This window comes from Triticum dicoccoides, chromosome 7A, assembly GCF_002162155.2.
Source record: "Triticum dicoccoides isolate Atlit2015 ecotype Zavitan chromosome 7A, WEW_v2.0, whole genome shotgun sequence".
NCBI lineage: Eukaryota > Viridiplantae > Streptophyta > Magnoliopsida > Poales > Poaceae > Triticum > Triticum dicoccoides.
Genome location: NC_041392.1, coordinates 49,879,288 through 49,892,266, shown reverse-complemented (window position 1 = coordinate 49,892,266; position 12,979 = coordinate 49,879,288). Strand labels below are relative to the sequence as shown.

The 12,979-nt window shown below is 46.8% G+C and overlaps 1 protein-coding gene across 1 annotated transcript; it reads right to left on the bottom strand.

The window, feature by feature from the left end:
* Positions 1–404: 404 nt before the first annotated feature.
* LOC119332114 (4-hydroxyphenylacetaldehyde oxime monooxygenase-like) lies at positions 405–2,409 on the bottom strand. Its single transcript, XM_037605284.1, has 3 exons — positions 1,880–2,409; positions 1,265–1,711; positions 405–1,169 (listed from the first exon to the last, which is right to left on the bottom strand). The coding sequence occupies exons 1-3, from the start codon at positions 2,363–2,365 to the stop codon at positions 546–548; spliced, it is 1,557 nt and encodes a 518-aa protein (XP_037461181.1). The 5' UTR covers positions 2,366–2,409; the 3' UTR covers positions 405–545.
* Positions 2,410–12,979: the final 10,570 nt, after the last annotated feature.

Genomic DNA, 12,979 nt, shown 5'->3' with positions numbered 1-12,979 from the left:
TTTTTTCCTAAATGCTGGCTGTGCCTACTTGACGTGCCCAAATAGCAAAAAATGCAATCTCATTTCTTGGCTACTCTGAGCCAATGAAATGCCTCGCCAGTAAGAACGCTGAAATATTAAGATCTAATATGGACAAGTGTAACGGCTCTGGGTTTTCTTTATTAGGTCTATGAATAAATATGTGTGTGTCCTGGGAAATGTGTATACGCCACATAGGCAATATTGTATGATAAGGCTGCCGTGTACTCAAAGCAATAAATATGCGTGTGTCCTGAAAAAGTAGCAGGGATAATTCGATTTGGTTTCAGAACATTCAGAGTAATTCAAGCGACAAAACAATATATCTAGGTGTCATTGTAGATTTGGCGGCAGTAAATATATGCGAGTAAATTCAGTTTTTATAAGATAACGAAAAAGGCCCACTTTACTCCCACTTTTACACGAAATAAGAAAATTGGCCAACTTGTGCATACGGCATTTTAGTGAGACACTAGTCCAGGATGTTTCCATCTTTATTAGGTCGCATATGGCATGGTGGTGGCACTCTATTCAAGGTCGTGGTGGTATGCGGCGGGAACGAGTACGAGTGGCTCCTTTCGGTGCAAGATGAGCCTTCCTTCTTCCTCCATGTTCACATCATCTGTTGTCGTCCCCTCTGGGAGCGCCCACTCAAAACTAAAGAGCAGATTGGCAAGCGTAAACTCGATGGTGGCCATGGCCATGGAGATGCCTGGGCATATCCGCCGTCCCGCGCCAAACGGCATTAGCTCTGGATGCTCGCCTTTGATGTCTATATCATTTACTTCAAACCTATCAGGGTTGAACTCATCTGGGTCGTTAGACCAGCTTATCAGGTCTCTGCCGATCGCCCATGCATTCACATAGATCCGTGTCTTGGCCGGCACGTCATACCCACTGATCTTGATGTCTCGCATGGTCTCCCTTGGCAGTAGAAGCGGTGCTGCCGGGTGCAACCGCAAGGTCTCCTTCACCACCATCCTGAGGTAGCTGAGTTTGGGCATGTCTTCTGGTTTCACTCTCTTGTTGCCTCCCACCAAGGCCCTAATATGGTCCTGCACCTTCTTGAGCACGCGCGGCTTCCGGACCAGCTCCGACATCGCCCACATAATCGTTGCTGCACTAGTGTCAATGCCAGCAACGAACGTCGACTGCACATAATCAATGATTAATGTTATTACCAGCTTTGATTTCTTTTCTTAAGAATCTATGCATGGGCTGTAAGTGTTGAATTATTATGACTTACAAAGATTACGGCCTTGACGTGGTCCTTGGTGAAGCTAAATGTGTCACGTGGTTTCTTCCAGAGGTCGATGAGGACGTCAATGAGGTCACCGCCATTCTGAGGCAGCACACGCTTAGGGTCCAGGTGATGCTGGATGACCATCTCAAAGAAGGCGTCTAACTGTGTGAATATTCGCTCGCGGCGGGCTACGAATCCGGTAAGGCGGTCAACAAGGCGGCCAACGACTCCGGGGAGCAAGTCCTCCGCGGAGGAGCCGGAGCTGGATAGCATCTCCATAACATCGTCGAGTGCGGCCTGAAAACTGTTATTCTGGGAGAACTTATCACTGCCATAGATGTTGCCGAACGCTACCGTGCCGATGATACCGTCGGAGAGGCTCAAGATGTGCTCGTCCAGCGCCACTGGCTTTGCTTCTGCATGGCTCAGCGTGCTCATCAGTTTCTCCACCTAATCATGAATACAATATACAACATTTAAGTAACTAGCTAGACAGACTGTGCTCGTTTGACTGCCGATATCAGATGTAAACTCTACGTGGTTGTATCATCTTGATCGAGTCAATGAAGGGAAAAAGGTATACATTTTCGGTGCACCATGACTAGGCATACGGCATACCTGCTCATGGCGTGCGTACCAAGCCGCCTTGACACGGCGCGTGCTGAGAAGCTCGACCGTGAGAAGCTTGCGCACCTCCCGCCAGTACGTGCCGTAGGGTGCAAACGCCACGTTCTTGAGATCGTAGGTCAGCCGCTTCGTCCCCGCAGTCACGGGCCGCGTGCAGCAGTCGAGGTCATGAGCCTTGAGCGCCTCCCATGCCGCCTCCGCCGACGACAGCACCACCGTCGGCGCCTTGCCGAGCTGCAGCTGCATCACCGGCCCGTGGACCCGCGCCAGGTCTCGCAGGGTCCGGTGCGGCATGGGGCCAAGCTGGTGCAGGTTGCCCAGGAGGGGCACCCTCGCAGGGCCTGGTGGCAGCTTGAGCCGTTTCCTGGACGAGCTCCTTCTCCACAGCAGGAGGGAAAGGATGGAGAGAAGTGCCAAGAGAACGGGCTGCCATTGTTGGGGTAGGGAGAGGAGTAGCGAGGTGAGTGGGGTCGCCATTTTCTGTTTGGTGAGAACTGACTACTTCAGCTAGCTGGTGTACGTGCGAACTTTACTCCCTCCGTTCGTTTTTTATAGGACGTTTTAGACAACTAGTTTTGAATTTTTTGGGCACTGTCTGAATAGTCTAAAATGTTTTATAAAAATGAACAGAGGAAGTACCAAATATGCTGTGCAAAGGGACAAAACGAAGAAGAGACTTTGCATTGCCACATGTGGTCAGCTATCCCAAGTTTAGTTGATGAGTATTTGAAGGAGAAGATGAGACGACTTTGCATCACAACGACTTGAAACAGTCAATTCTTCTCCGGCTGCTAAGCTAAGTACTACTCTATGGTTGGTACTACCCTATGGCTGCGAAGTCAGCCCTTCCTGAACTTGATGGTTGTTACAACTGCTTGGTGCTCCTTTGGAAAGAAAAATATATGTACTAATGGATATGTCTGATTTGTCTCCTCTGCGCATGATACTTACTTTAGATCCATTTTGCTGTTTGAAAGTATCTGTGTACACTTTGTGGAAACGAACTTTGGGCGGTTTCTCTAATAGAAATCCACGAGCGCCCCTCACAAACCCACTAGCTCAACATAACTCGTGTGAATTAGCAAATGAGCTAACTACTTCTGCTAGCTCATGTATGTGTTGTGTAAGTTATATACCAAGTATGTTGGATGGAGTCGACCGGCCACCTTCATTCGTGCCTCACTCTTTTCCCAACATCTCACCCCCTTCCCCTCAGTCGCTAGGGCAAACTCTCTCTTCCAGGCTTCATCGATGAGCCTGTGAATTCGCCTCCACTATGCATGCCGCTCCGGCGGCCGGTGGCCAGAAGGGGTATCCGGGTGCCTCCTCTCTGGCTAGTAGTTTAGGTTAGAATTTTTTAGTTCTCGCAGGTGCGGCACTTGGGCCGATGGCGGTGTTTCTTCTTGAGTTTGTCTTCCGGGCTTCGATCCTCCACGAGATTGTCCGTCTGGACGTAGTCAGCGAAGCTCCGGCGTAGCCTCCTGCCATCTCCTTGATGGCGAGGTTCATCGTACGTGCGCAAGAACAAGATATGGTGTCAGGAGTTGTAGATCCTTTCATGGGTTCAAAGGCAACCACTGCGGCTCCGGACGCTGATCTTTGGGGGCACGTGTACGGAGACTTCACATATGTCATCAATAAGATGGAGCCGGCTCCAGTAATTTATCTATAAAGCGGGACAAGAGCCTATTTCGAGAGCAAGGTAGTGGAGATAACTGCTCGTTCTGATGGCAGCAGGGGTCATATGATGGTCTAAGGATTTTGATGTAATTTTTATTATGTTGATGTGCTTTGTACTTCATATGAATTTTTATAATAGATCCGGATCCTTTTCGCACAAAATAAAATATATACTCAAATATGTTGAGCACTGAGGAACCAAGAAGACGTGGGGAGTACTCATCACATGGTTATTACTCAATATAAAAGGCACGTTTGAAGACGTCCTACACGGCACGTCAAACACAAGGAATTGAAACTTGAAAGTCTTTAGCCTTCTATACGGCTGGTCGACGTACCGATTGCATTCTGCCAGTGACAAACTCACAAGTCAACATAATTGGTGTACATAATTCGATCACTCGAGACTGCAGCGCAGCTAAAATGGCCTGATACTAAACCCATAATCCATGCCAAATTAGTCCATGAGTAGGTAGGTAGTAGGTTCGGGGAAGGACGCAACTCACGCCAGCCACATACAAGAGTTTTCACCATGCAAAAAAAAAAGGAAACATACAAGAGTTTTCTGTTGATCGCATTACTCAAAGATAAAAACAAAGGTGTTTCCTGCACAAATCCAAATCAGTAGTCAAGTACCGCAGAATCAGGGCGTTTCTTGCGAACCTGCAACGTGCGGGGAAATTGATGCAGAGGCCAAGCCTCTCGAGCTTTGCCCTCGTGGCCGCCGATCCGGGTCTAGTGGCCACTGTCCGCGGCAGTGATGATAGTCAATGGTCCAGCATTTCGCCAGCAATAGCTTTGCGCTTTGAGGGCCTCGTGGCCACTGTCCGCGGCAGTGATGATAGTCAATGGCCTCACTAGAGTTGATGTACTAATGGAAGGAACCCTCACTAGAGTTCCGGGAGATCGAGGCGCAGCTGAAAGAGATTTGTGCAAGGGAAGAGCTGCTATACAGAGAGAGATCAAAGGTAGACTGGTTATGAGCTGGATATCAAAATACAAAGTATTTTCAGAACTAGGAATCCCACCGTAAGAGGAAGAATATGACCAGGGCATTACGGAGGGATGATGGGACAAAGTGCACCGATGATGAGGAGATGAGAGAAGTGGCAGTACGGTTTTATGAGAAACTTTTCACATAGGAAGGGTCTATCGATGCCCATGCTTTGTTGAAGAACATAGATCAGGTGTTCTCTGATGATATGAACATTAAACTAACATCCCATATTTCAGATGAGGAAACTAAAGTTGCTCTCTTTCAGATGGGACCGACAAAAGCGCAAGGACCCGACAGGCTTCCTGCCCTCTTCTACCAACGACACTGGCCGTTGGTTAGAAGAGATGTATGCCGGGATGTCCGGGAGTTTCTTAATGGGGCCTTGACTCTGGATGCTTTTAATGCAGCAGTCAGTGTTATGATTACGAGAGTAAACTCACCGGAGTTACTTTTGCAGTTTTGGCCTATTAATCTTTGTAACATGTTGTACAAGATCGCTACTAAGGTGCTTGCAAATCGTCTAAAGGGCATCCCCCTATTCTTATTTCAGAGGAACAGAGCGCATTTGTTCGGGGATGGTTGATCACGGGTAATGTCTTGGTAACATACGAGTGTGTACATGCAATACGAACCAGGAAGAGAAAGAAGAAGAGCTTGTGCATGGTGAAGGTGGATATGATGAAGACATATGACATGGTGGAGTGGATTTTTCTGGAATAGATGATGGCTCAGTTTGGTTTTGCCCCCTAGCGGGTCTCCATGATCATGCGATGTGTTACGTCGGCGAGATTTTCTGTTAAGCTTAAGGGGGGTAGTTTGAGGAACTTCTCACCTTCTCATGGTCTCAGACATGGCGATCCCTTGTCACCATATCTTTTTTTATTTTGTGTGGAGGGCTTTTCGCACTGTTAAAGAAAGCACAACAAGACAAGCAAACTGAAGGTTTTATGTTTGGGAGCACTGGCCCCCATGTTAGTCATCTTTTGTTTGCGGATGACTGCATTGTTTTCCTCGATGGTTCAAGGGGAAACATGGAGACTCTCGAGCAGATCCTTGTCAAATATGAGAAATCTTCAGGACAAAAAGTAAACTTGCAGAAGTCGTCTATATTTTTTTGGAAGGGGAGCCAGAGTGAAATGAAGGAGCAAGTGAAGCAGGTGGTTGGTATTCAGTCTGAAGCTCTTAGTGGGCGCTATTTGGGACTTCTAACACTGGTTGGAAGGTCCAAGGATGACACTTTCAAGCATGTTACTGAATGTTCCAAAGGAAAAGTCAGCGGATGAGTTGTTTTCACCTCTCTAAGAAGATGTGCCGGGACCTGACTTTGATCTCTTTGAAATTCTGATGGGGTGGGGTGCAATGAATGATGAAAGAAAGGTTCATTGGATCACGTGGAAGAAGATGTGTGCTAGCAAGAGCTAAATTTCGTGTTATTACACTTTTTTGAAACTTGATCGAGATCTGACCCTGCTTGGCAAAAAATTCGGGATCTGATCCTTTTCTTACCGTCAGAGTCCATGGCAGTAGGGTATAACAACCTACCGCCAAGGTCCATGGTGGTAGGGTTGCACACCCTACAGGAAAAAAAATTCTAAGTATGAAACACGGTGCATGCTCGCACCTACCGCCGGGCACCTTGGCGGTAGGGTTGTACAGGCTACTTCCAGCATGTTTGGTGGTAGGGTGTTTCCTACCGCCAAGGTCCCTGGTGGTAGGTTGTACAACCCTACCGCCAAGGTGCCCGGCGGTAGCAAAAGGGTCAGATCCCGATTTTTTTTACAAACTGGGGTCAGATCTCGATTAACTTTCAGAAAAGCGTGAAAACACGAAATTTGGCCACTATCAAGCGTGATGGTGGAATGGGGTTTCGGGACCCCGAAGCGTTCAACCAAGCCCTGTTGTCCAAGCAAGCATGGCACGTTTTACAAGTCCCTACTTCTCTGTGTGCGAGAGTGCTAAAAGCACGGTACTTCATGGATGATACAATCTTGTCTGCCACTTGTCCATCATCAGGGTCATCATACACTTTGTGGAGCATACTACATGGATGCGATTTGCTTAGGGAAGGATTGATTTGGGGGATTGGGAATGGAGCGCACATCAATATTCACCATGATCCCTGGATACCTCGCAGCGGAAGCTCGCAACCTTAATTAAGGTAAGATTTACATATAGGGAATTACAGGCATTGTTGAGGAAATCGTTAACTGGTAGCTGCTCGGTTGGCTGGCGAGTAGGGAATTAATCAGTGAATCGGCAAGTTAATCGGCCATTTAATCAATTAATCGGACGATTTTTCAGTTTATCGGCTACTCGGTGACCCTACGAGCAGGGATTAATCGGCAAGTTAACTGGTTAATCGGATGAATTCTTGAACAACGATTACAGGTTGCTGACCTTTTGAGTGATGATGGAATAATATGGAATGAGGAAAAAGTGGAGGCCGTGTTTACCCCAGCGGATGCTATAGATATCAAGCAAATCGCAATTGGGGGCCCGGGAGCTGATGAATTTTTAGCTTGGAACTTTACGAAGAACGGCATTTTCATGGTAAAATCTGCTTATCATTTGAGGATGTCTCTGAACAAAGCTAGAACCGGACAGCCGAAGGCATCTAGCTCGATCGGCATCCAAACATAAAGGGTACATGGCATGTGGGAAACTAGTGCACCAGCTAAGGTCAAGATTTATTTGTGACGAATGATACGAAATGGTCTTGCCGTGGGCGCGGAGCTCCATCATTGACGGATAAAGCTAGGTGTTTTTTGTGTTGCATGTGGCAGAGAGGAAACCATGGTTCACCGTTTCTGGGCATGCCAACATTCAGTCCTATTCTGGTAGCAGTTGTGCGAAGTGTTGGGAGTAATGGTGGCGATCCCACCATGTCACTTGAATTCTCAAGGCGCTCTTACCACCTGGCTGCTGGAATAGTTCGCCGGGGCCGGATGAGAAGGAGATCATGCTATAGGTGGCATATGGAATCAGCCACATGAAATATTAGCTATAGTGAAGGTGCATTTGACATATTGGAAAACCTGCGCATGAGACGAGGGCGCCACAACCGGAGCCGAAGACCATCCAAAAATGGGAGCCTCCTCAAGATGGATGGGTGAAGATCAACTCCGACGGCACGGTCTCGAAGCATGGAGATAATGGTGGCGGGGGTGCGGTGTTTAGGGATCACAATATGCAGCTTTCTTGGCCGGTATATGTCATTTCTTTCCATGTATTACTAATCCTGAGTATGCGGAAGTTTTGGCATGCAGAATGGCAATCCAGGTGGCGATCGATCTTTATATTCAGCGAGCACATCTAGAGCTGGACAAGAAGACACTGGTGCAGATGATTAATCAACCTGGGAAGAACCTATCCGCTGTTGGGCCATGGGTGCACGAGATCAAGGAGATGCTCAATTCGCTGTTGGAGGTTAAGGTGCCTCTGCTCCTACGTAGTGTTGTGGTTCTAAGTGTCAGTTCTTTTCCTAGCTTTTTTGGGCTTCCAGAATAAGTTGCCCCCTATCCAGATTATTCTAGAAGCTCAACAAAATTTTCATTTTAGAAGCCTACTAATCAAGTCTCAACTATTAGGCTTCTAAAAAAATAAATTTGATTGGACTTTTAGAATAGACTGGATAGGGGCAGCTTATTTCAGCTTATTCTAGAAGCCACCAAAAGAACTGGCCCTAAGTTTTTTTAAACTAGTGGCTCGCTGGAGGCACATTACAAACACTATAGCAGCATTTTAATTATAGACAAGAATAGATTTTTTTAGGGGATATAGACGAGAATAGCTACTAGGTCGCATTAAGATTCATAATTTTAGTCCTTAATATTTTACTTGGGCAGTTACATTTTTTTTAAAAGGTACACAAAAGAAACAAAGATGTTCAAGTTTAAAAATAGTTATACATATAGATTTTTATGTGTGTATAGTTAGACATAATATTTTGAGGTGTCATATTTGAAAAGTCAAAATAAATCTTTTTGTTGGTAACATTTTTCTTGTTTATACATTTATTTCAAAGGAACCTTTAATTCTAAGTCGACTATGCTATTGTTGGACCGATAAGTTTTGTTTTGCATGTAACAGTATTGTGCTTCCCTGGGCTTTTTACTTGGAAGAAGATACGCACGACAATTTTGTAAATTATTTTTTATTGCGGTCTTTGTAATTTGGTTGGTACAATTAGGTCTGCTATTTTTTGAGCAAAATAATTGCTATTTTTCTTTGCGACGTTTTGAATAAGCAATAAAGGAGCAACTAACTAAGGAGTGCTCCTTCTGGAGCCTCCCCAAGAGTCACTTAGGATGGGCTGCTCTTACCCGCCGCCATGTGTCGCGTTCTGGACGCTTCTATCAGAATTTTTTTTCGCACGCGCTTTCGCCCTTTTAGCTGGTTTTTTGGTTTTCCACCGGTCTTTCTTAGCTTTTGGACAAAAAAAAATCGAAAAAAACTTTTTTGCACGAAAAAACGCATTTTTTTTGCCCCGACTAAAAGCAAAACTGCGTTTTTTTCTTCCACGGGAGGCACGGATTTACTTCTGCAAGAAGCACGGCTGTGCTTCTCGGAAACCAGAAGAAATGTGTTTTTTTTTCTTTCACGAGAGGCATGATTTTGCTTTCGCGAGAGGCACGGATTTGCCTCTCGGAAACAAAAAAATACACACTTTCTTTTTTCCTTCCGCAAGAGGCACAGATTTGCTTCCGCGCTCGGAAACGGAATAAAATGTGTTTCTTTTTTTTCTTCCACGAGAGGCACGGATTTGCTGCTGCGACAAGCACAGTCATGCCTCTTTCAGAAAAGGAAAAAAGTGCTCCCGTTTGGTGTTTTCGTCCAGGTTTTTTCGTGACAAAAGTTTGTTAAAACTTATCAACATGGGATCTAGTTTGAAGATCTCGATGCGAGAAATCCAGCGGTTTGAAAGTTGGATGCAGGGTTTAAGAGGTAAACCGTATTGAACGAACGGATCTACGAAAAAAGGGGAAACTCCCGGGTTGCAACAAGTAGGGCACATGCATTGCGCCAATTGTCGCAACCTGGAAGGTGGGAGTAAACCTTGCAAAGAGTGCTCCTTAATTAGTGATTTCGCAGTTATAGGCAATTTCGCTAACTAGCGCACAGCACCTCCCAACACTACATGAAAAATGGGCCGGCCCATGAAGAGATTATTCCCATATTTTTTCGCATGTTTTTTTGGGGTTTTTTTCTTGTGCTTTTCCTTGTCATCAGGTTTACTCGGTTTTCTTTTTTCTATTTTTCTATTTTTCTTTTTTTATTTTTTTATTTTCCTTTTCCTTTCCTTTTATTTTTATTTCTTTTTCAAATGCGTGAACTTTTGCAAACTCAAACATTTGCAAATTGATGATCTTTTCCCAAATTCAGGAGTGCTCTTTATCTTAGCTTGCGCCAAAGCTGCCAATTAGGAGGTGTCGGTGTCAAAACCGGCGAATCTCGGGTAGGGGGTCCCGAACTATGCGTCTAAAGCAGATGGTAACAGGAGGCAGTGGACATGATGTTTTACCTAGGTTCGGGCCCTCTTGATGGAGGTAATACCCTGCATCCTGCTTGATTGTTCTTGATAATATGAGTAGTACAAGAGTTGATCTACCACGAGATCGAAGAGGCTAAACCCTAGAAGCTAGCCTATGGTATGATTGTATGTTGTCCTACGGACTAAAACCCTCCGGTTGATATAGACACCGGAAGGGGTTAGGGTTACACAAGGTCGGTTACCAAGGAGGAGATATACATATCCATATTGCCTAGCTTGCCTTCTACGCGAAGTAAAGTCCCATCTGGACACGAGACGAAGTCTTCAATCTTGTATCTTCATAGTACAACAGTCCGGCCAAAGGATATAGTCCAGCTGTCCGGAGACCCCCTAATCCAGGACTCCCTCAGTAGCCCCCGAACCAGGCTTCAATGACGTCAAGTCCGACATGCAGTATTGTCTTCGGCATTGCAAGGCGGGTCCAAATTTTAAATGTTGGTTAAGTAGTGTCCGGCCCCATAAATGTTGGACTTCTTGGCTTCTGCGCCCCATAAGGGCTATCTTCCACGCGTCGAATGAATACGAGGAGCCAGGGCGTTTTTACATTCACCCCCTAGCCAGATAAATAAGTTGTCTATTAAAGCGATGTGGATTCTTAGATCCAATCCATACCATCCTCCCACAGCGAGAATCCATCACGCGCGCTTCGGAAAAATCCACTCCAACATGGCCGACCACCACAGCTCCTCCTCTCGCCCCCGTATCCCTAAGCCCGGTGATTGGGAGAGGTGTTCTATCTCACACAGTCGATTAATCGAACTGCAGACTCAGGGATTTCTCCCTCCAGCATATATGGTTTCCGTCCAAGCCGGGTTCGCCACCTACAATGGCGGGGAGAAAGCGGAGAGCTTACCCAGCCCCTCTACAGGGGAGCGGGTGTGCCTTGTCCCTTACTTATTAAGGGGACCCGGATTTCCAATTCATCCATTCCTCCGCGGGCTCCTGGAGTTTTACGGCCTCCAACTGCACAATTTCACCCCTGCTTCCATATTACACATCGCCGGCTACGTTGCCCTTTGCGAGTTATTCCTGGGCTACAAGGCTTATTTCGAGCTGTGGAAAAGGTTATTTTGCCTCGTCCCCCGCACATAGAAGGGGTCACTTTACCAAGTGGGCGGAGCCGAAATATGGCGCATCGCCGAAACCGGATACCTGTCCGGTACTTCGAAGAAGATGTCCGAAGACTGGCCTTCAGAATGCTTCTATATGCAGGACGTCCCCCTTCCGGACCCTGTTCAGCGGGGTTTTCCTGAGATCAATAATGCTCCTCTGAAGAAACGCCGAAGTTGGCGCCCACGGAGCCCCCAGGAGGAAGACAACGGAGAAGTCCTTTACCTGATGAACCGCATTAAAGCGCTGGCTCAATCAGGATTGACAGTAATCGAGGTTATGTCAATATGCATAATGCGGGGAGTGCAGCCACTTCAATATCAAGGGCACCCCCTGTGGTGTTTTAATGGGGAAGATGATGCCACTCGTTCGGGCGTAAGGGACCGGACACCGCTGCTGCTTTAGCAAAAATTCTGACTGAGTTGTACAAGGGAGAGGAAGAGGAGTTCATCCGCATCAAGCCACGGGATGGATTCTCCATGTACAACCCTCCAAGCTGGGTGAGTTATACCTCCTATTTCCCATTCTTCCCGCATTCTTTGTCGTAGGTACTCACCTTGCCATTTTACGGCAGGAACTGCGAAGAGCCGTAAAGGAGGTCAATAACCCATCTCCACAACCAGAGGACCTTGACCGGGCCCTCGGTCCCGGACTCGAAGAAGATTCGGACATATTCGTGGAGCTGATAGACAGACAGTTCTATCAATTGAGCCGTGATGACGCCATGGTGGCCATTATGGCCGACTATCCCGGACTGCTCCCTGCGTCGCAAGTAAGAAAAAACAAAATCCCAACTCCAAAATCTAGGATCCCCTTTTAGACACTTCACCTACCATATACATATGGTGTTTTACAGGGAAGGCATTCGGGACGCCATGCCGAACCCGTAGCAACTCGCCAATAAGAGGCACTGAGGCCGGGTAGCCAAAAAGGAAGGCGGTCAGGACGGAGACGCCGACGCAGAGGTATGACAAAAAACCCCGCTCCGTGGTTGTCGTCTTTCTCAAAATGTAATGACGTCCATGTTTTTTTAATAGAAAAAATGCTCGCCGGAATATGTCCGGAGAGGATGCCGATCATGCTTCCACCAGTCGGGCTCCAGGGCCGGACATAGAGGCGGAAGCCGACATGGGGCGGACGCCGGATACTCCTCCTACAGAGGATGCGGATAGACTGTCCGCTACAAATTCGGAAGTGGAGAGCACCATGAATCATAGGCGTTGTCGGGCCGTACTCTGTGATGCTTGCTTCTCAACAAAGGCATTTGATGCCTTCAATTCTAGAGACGCGTACCTCCGTGCTGCTCAAAATGGTCTAGCCAGAGCCACGGACCAGTATGTAAGGGATGTACGGGTAAGCAAATCTGACGATTATATGTATCAGTAGCCCCCGAGACTTGAAACAGTTGGCACAACTGATTTAAGGATCATTTATTGTGCAGGTTCTTACAGAGAAGAATACTCGACTGTCAGAGGAGCTGGAGGAATGCAAGACTCAACTTCGGGCCGCCGTTGCCACATTGAAGAAACCTGAAAAGTCCCCAGCTGGTAACATTTGTTTCAAAGAATGATAGGTACCATATAGTGTGCGGCATGGCTGCAGATCTAACAATAGATATTGCAGATGACTTCGGGAGAATCCGGAGGACCAGCATGTCGTACAGCAGTTAAAGGCTGGCGAATGCGTGCTGACTAAGGTCGTGCAGGAGAAAAACAATCTCCAAGAGGCCAATACCAAGCTGAACGTGGAATTG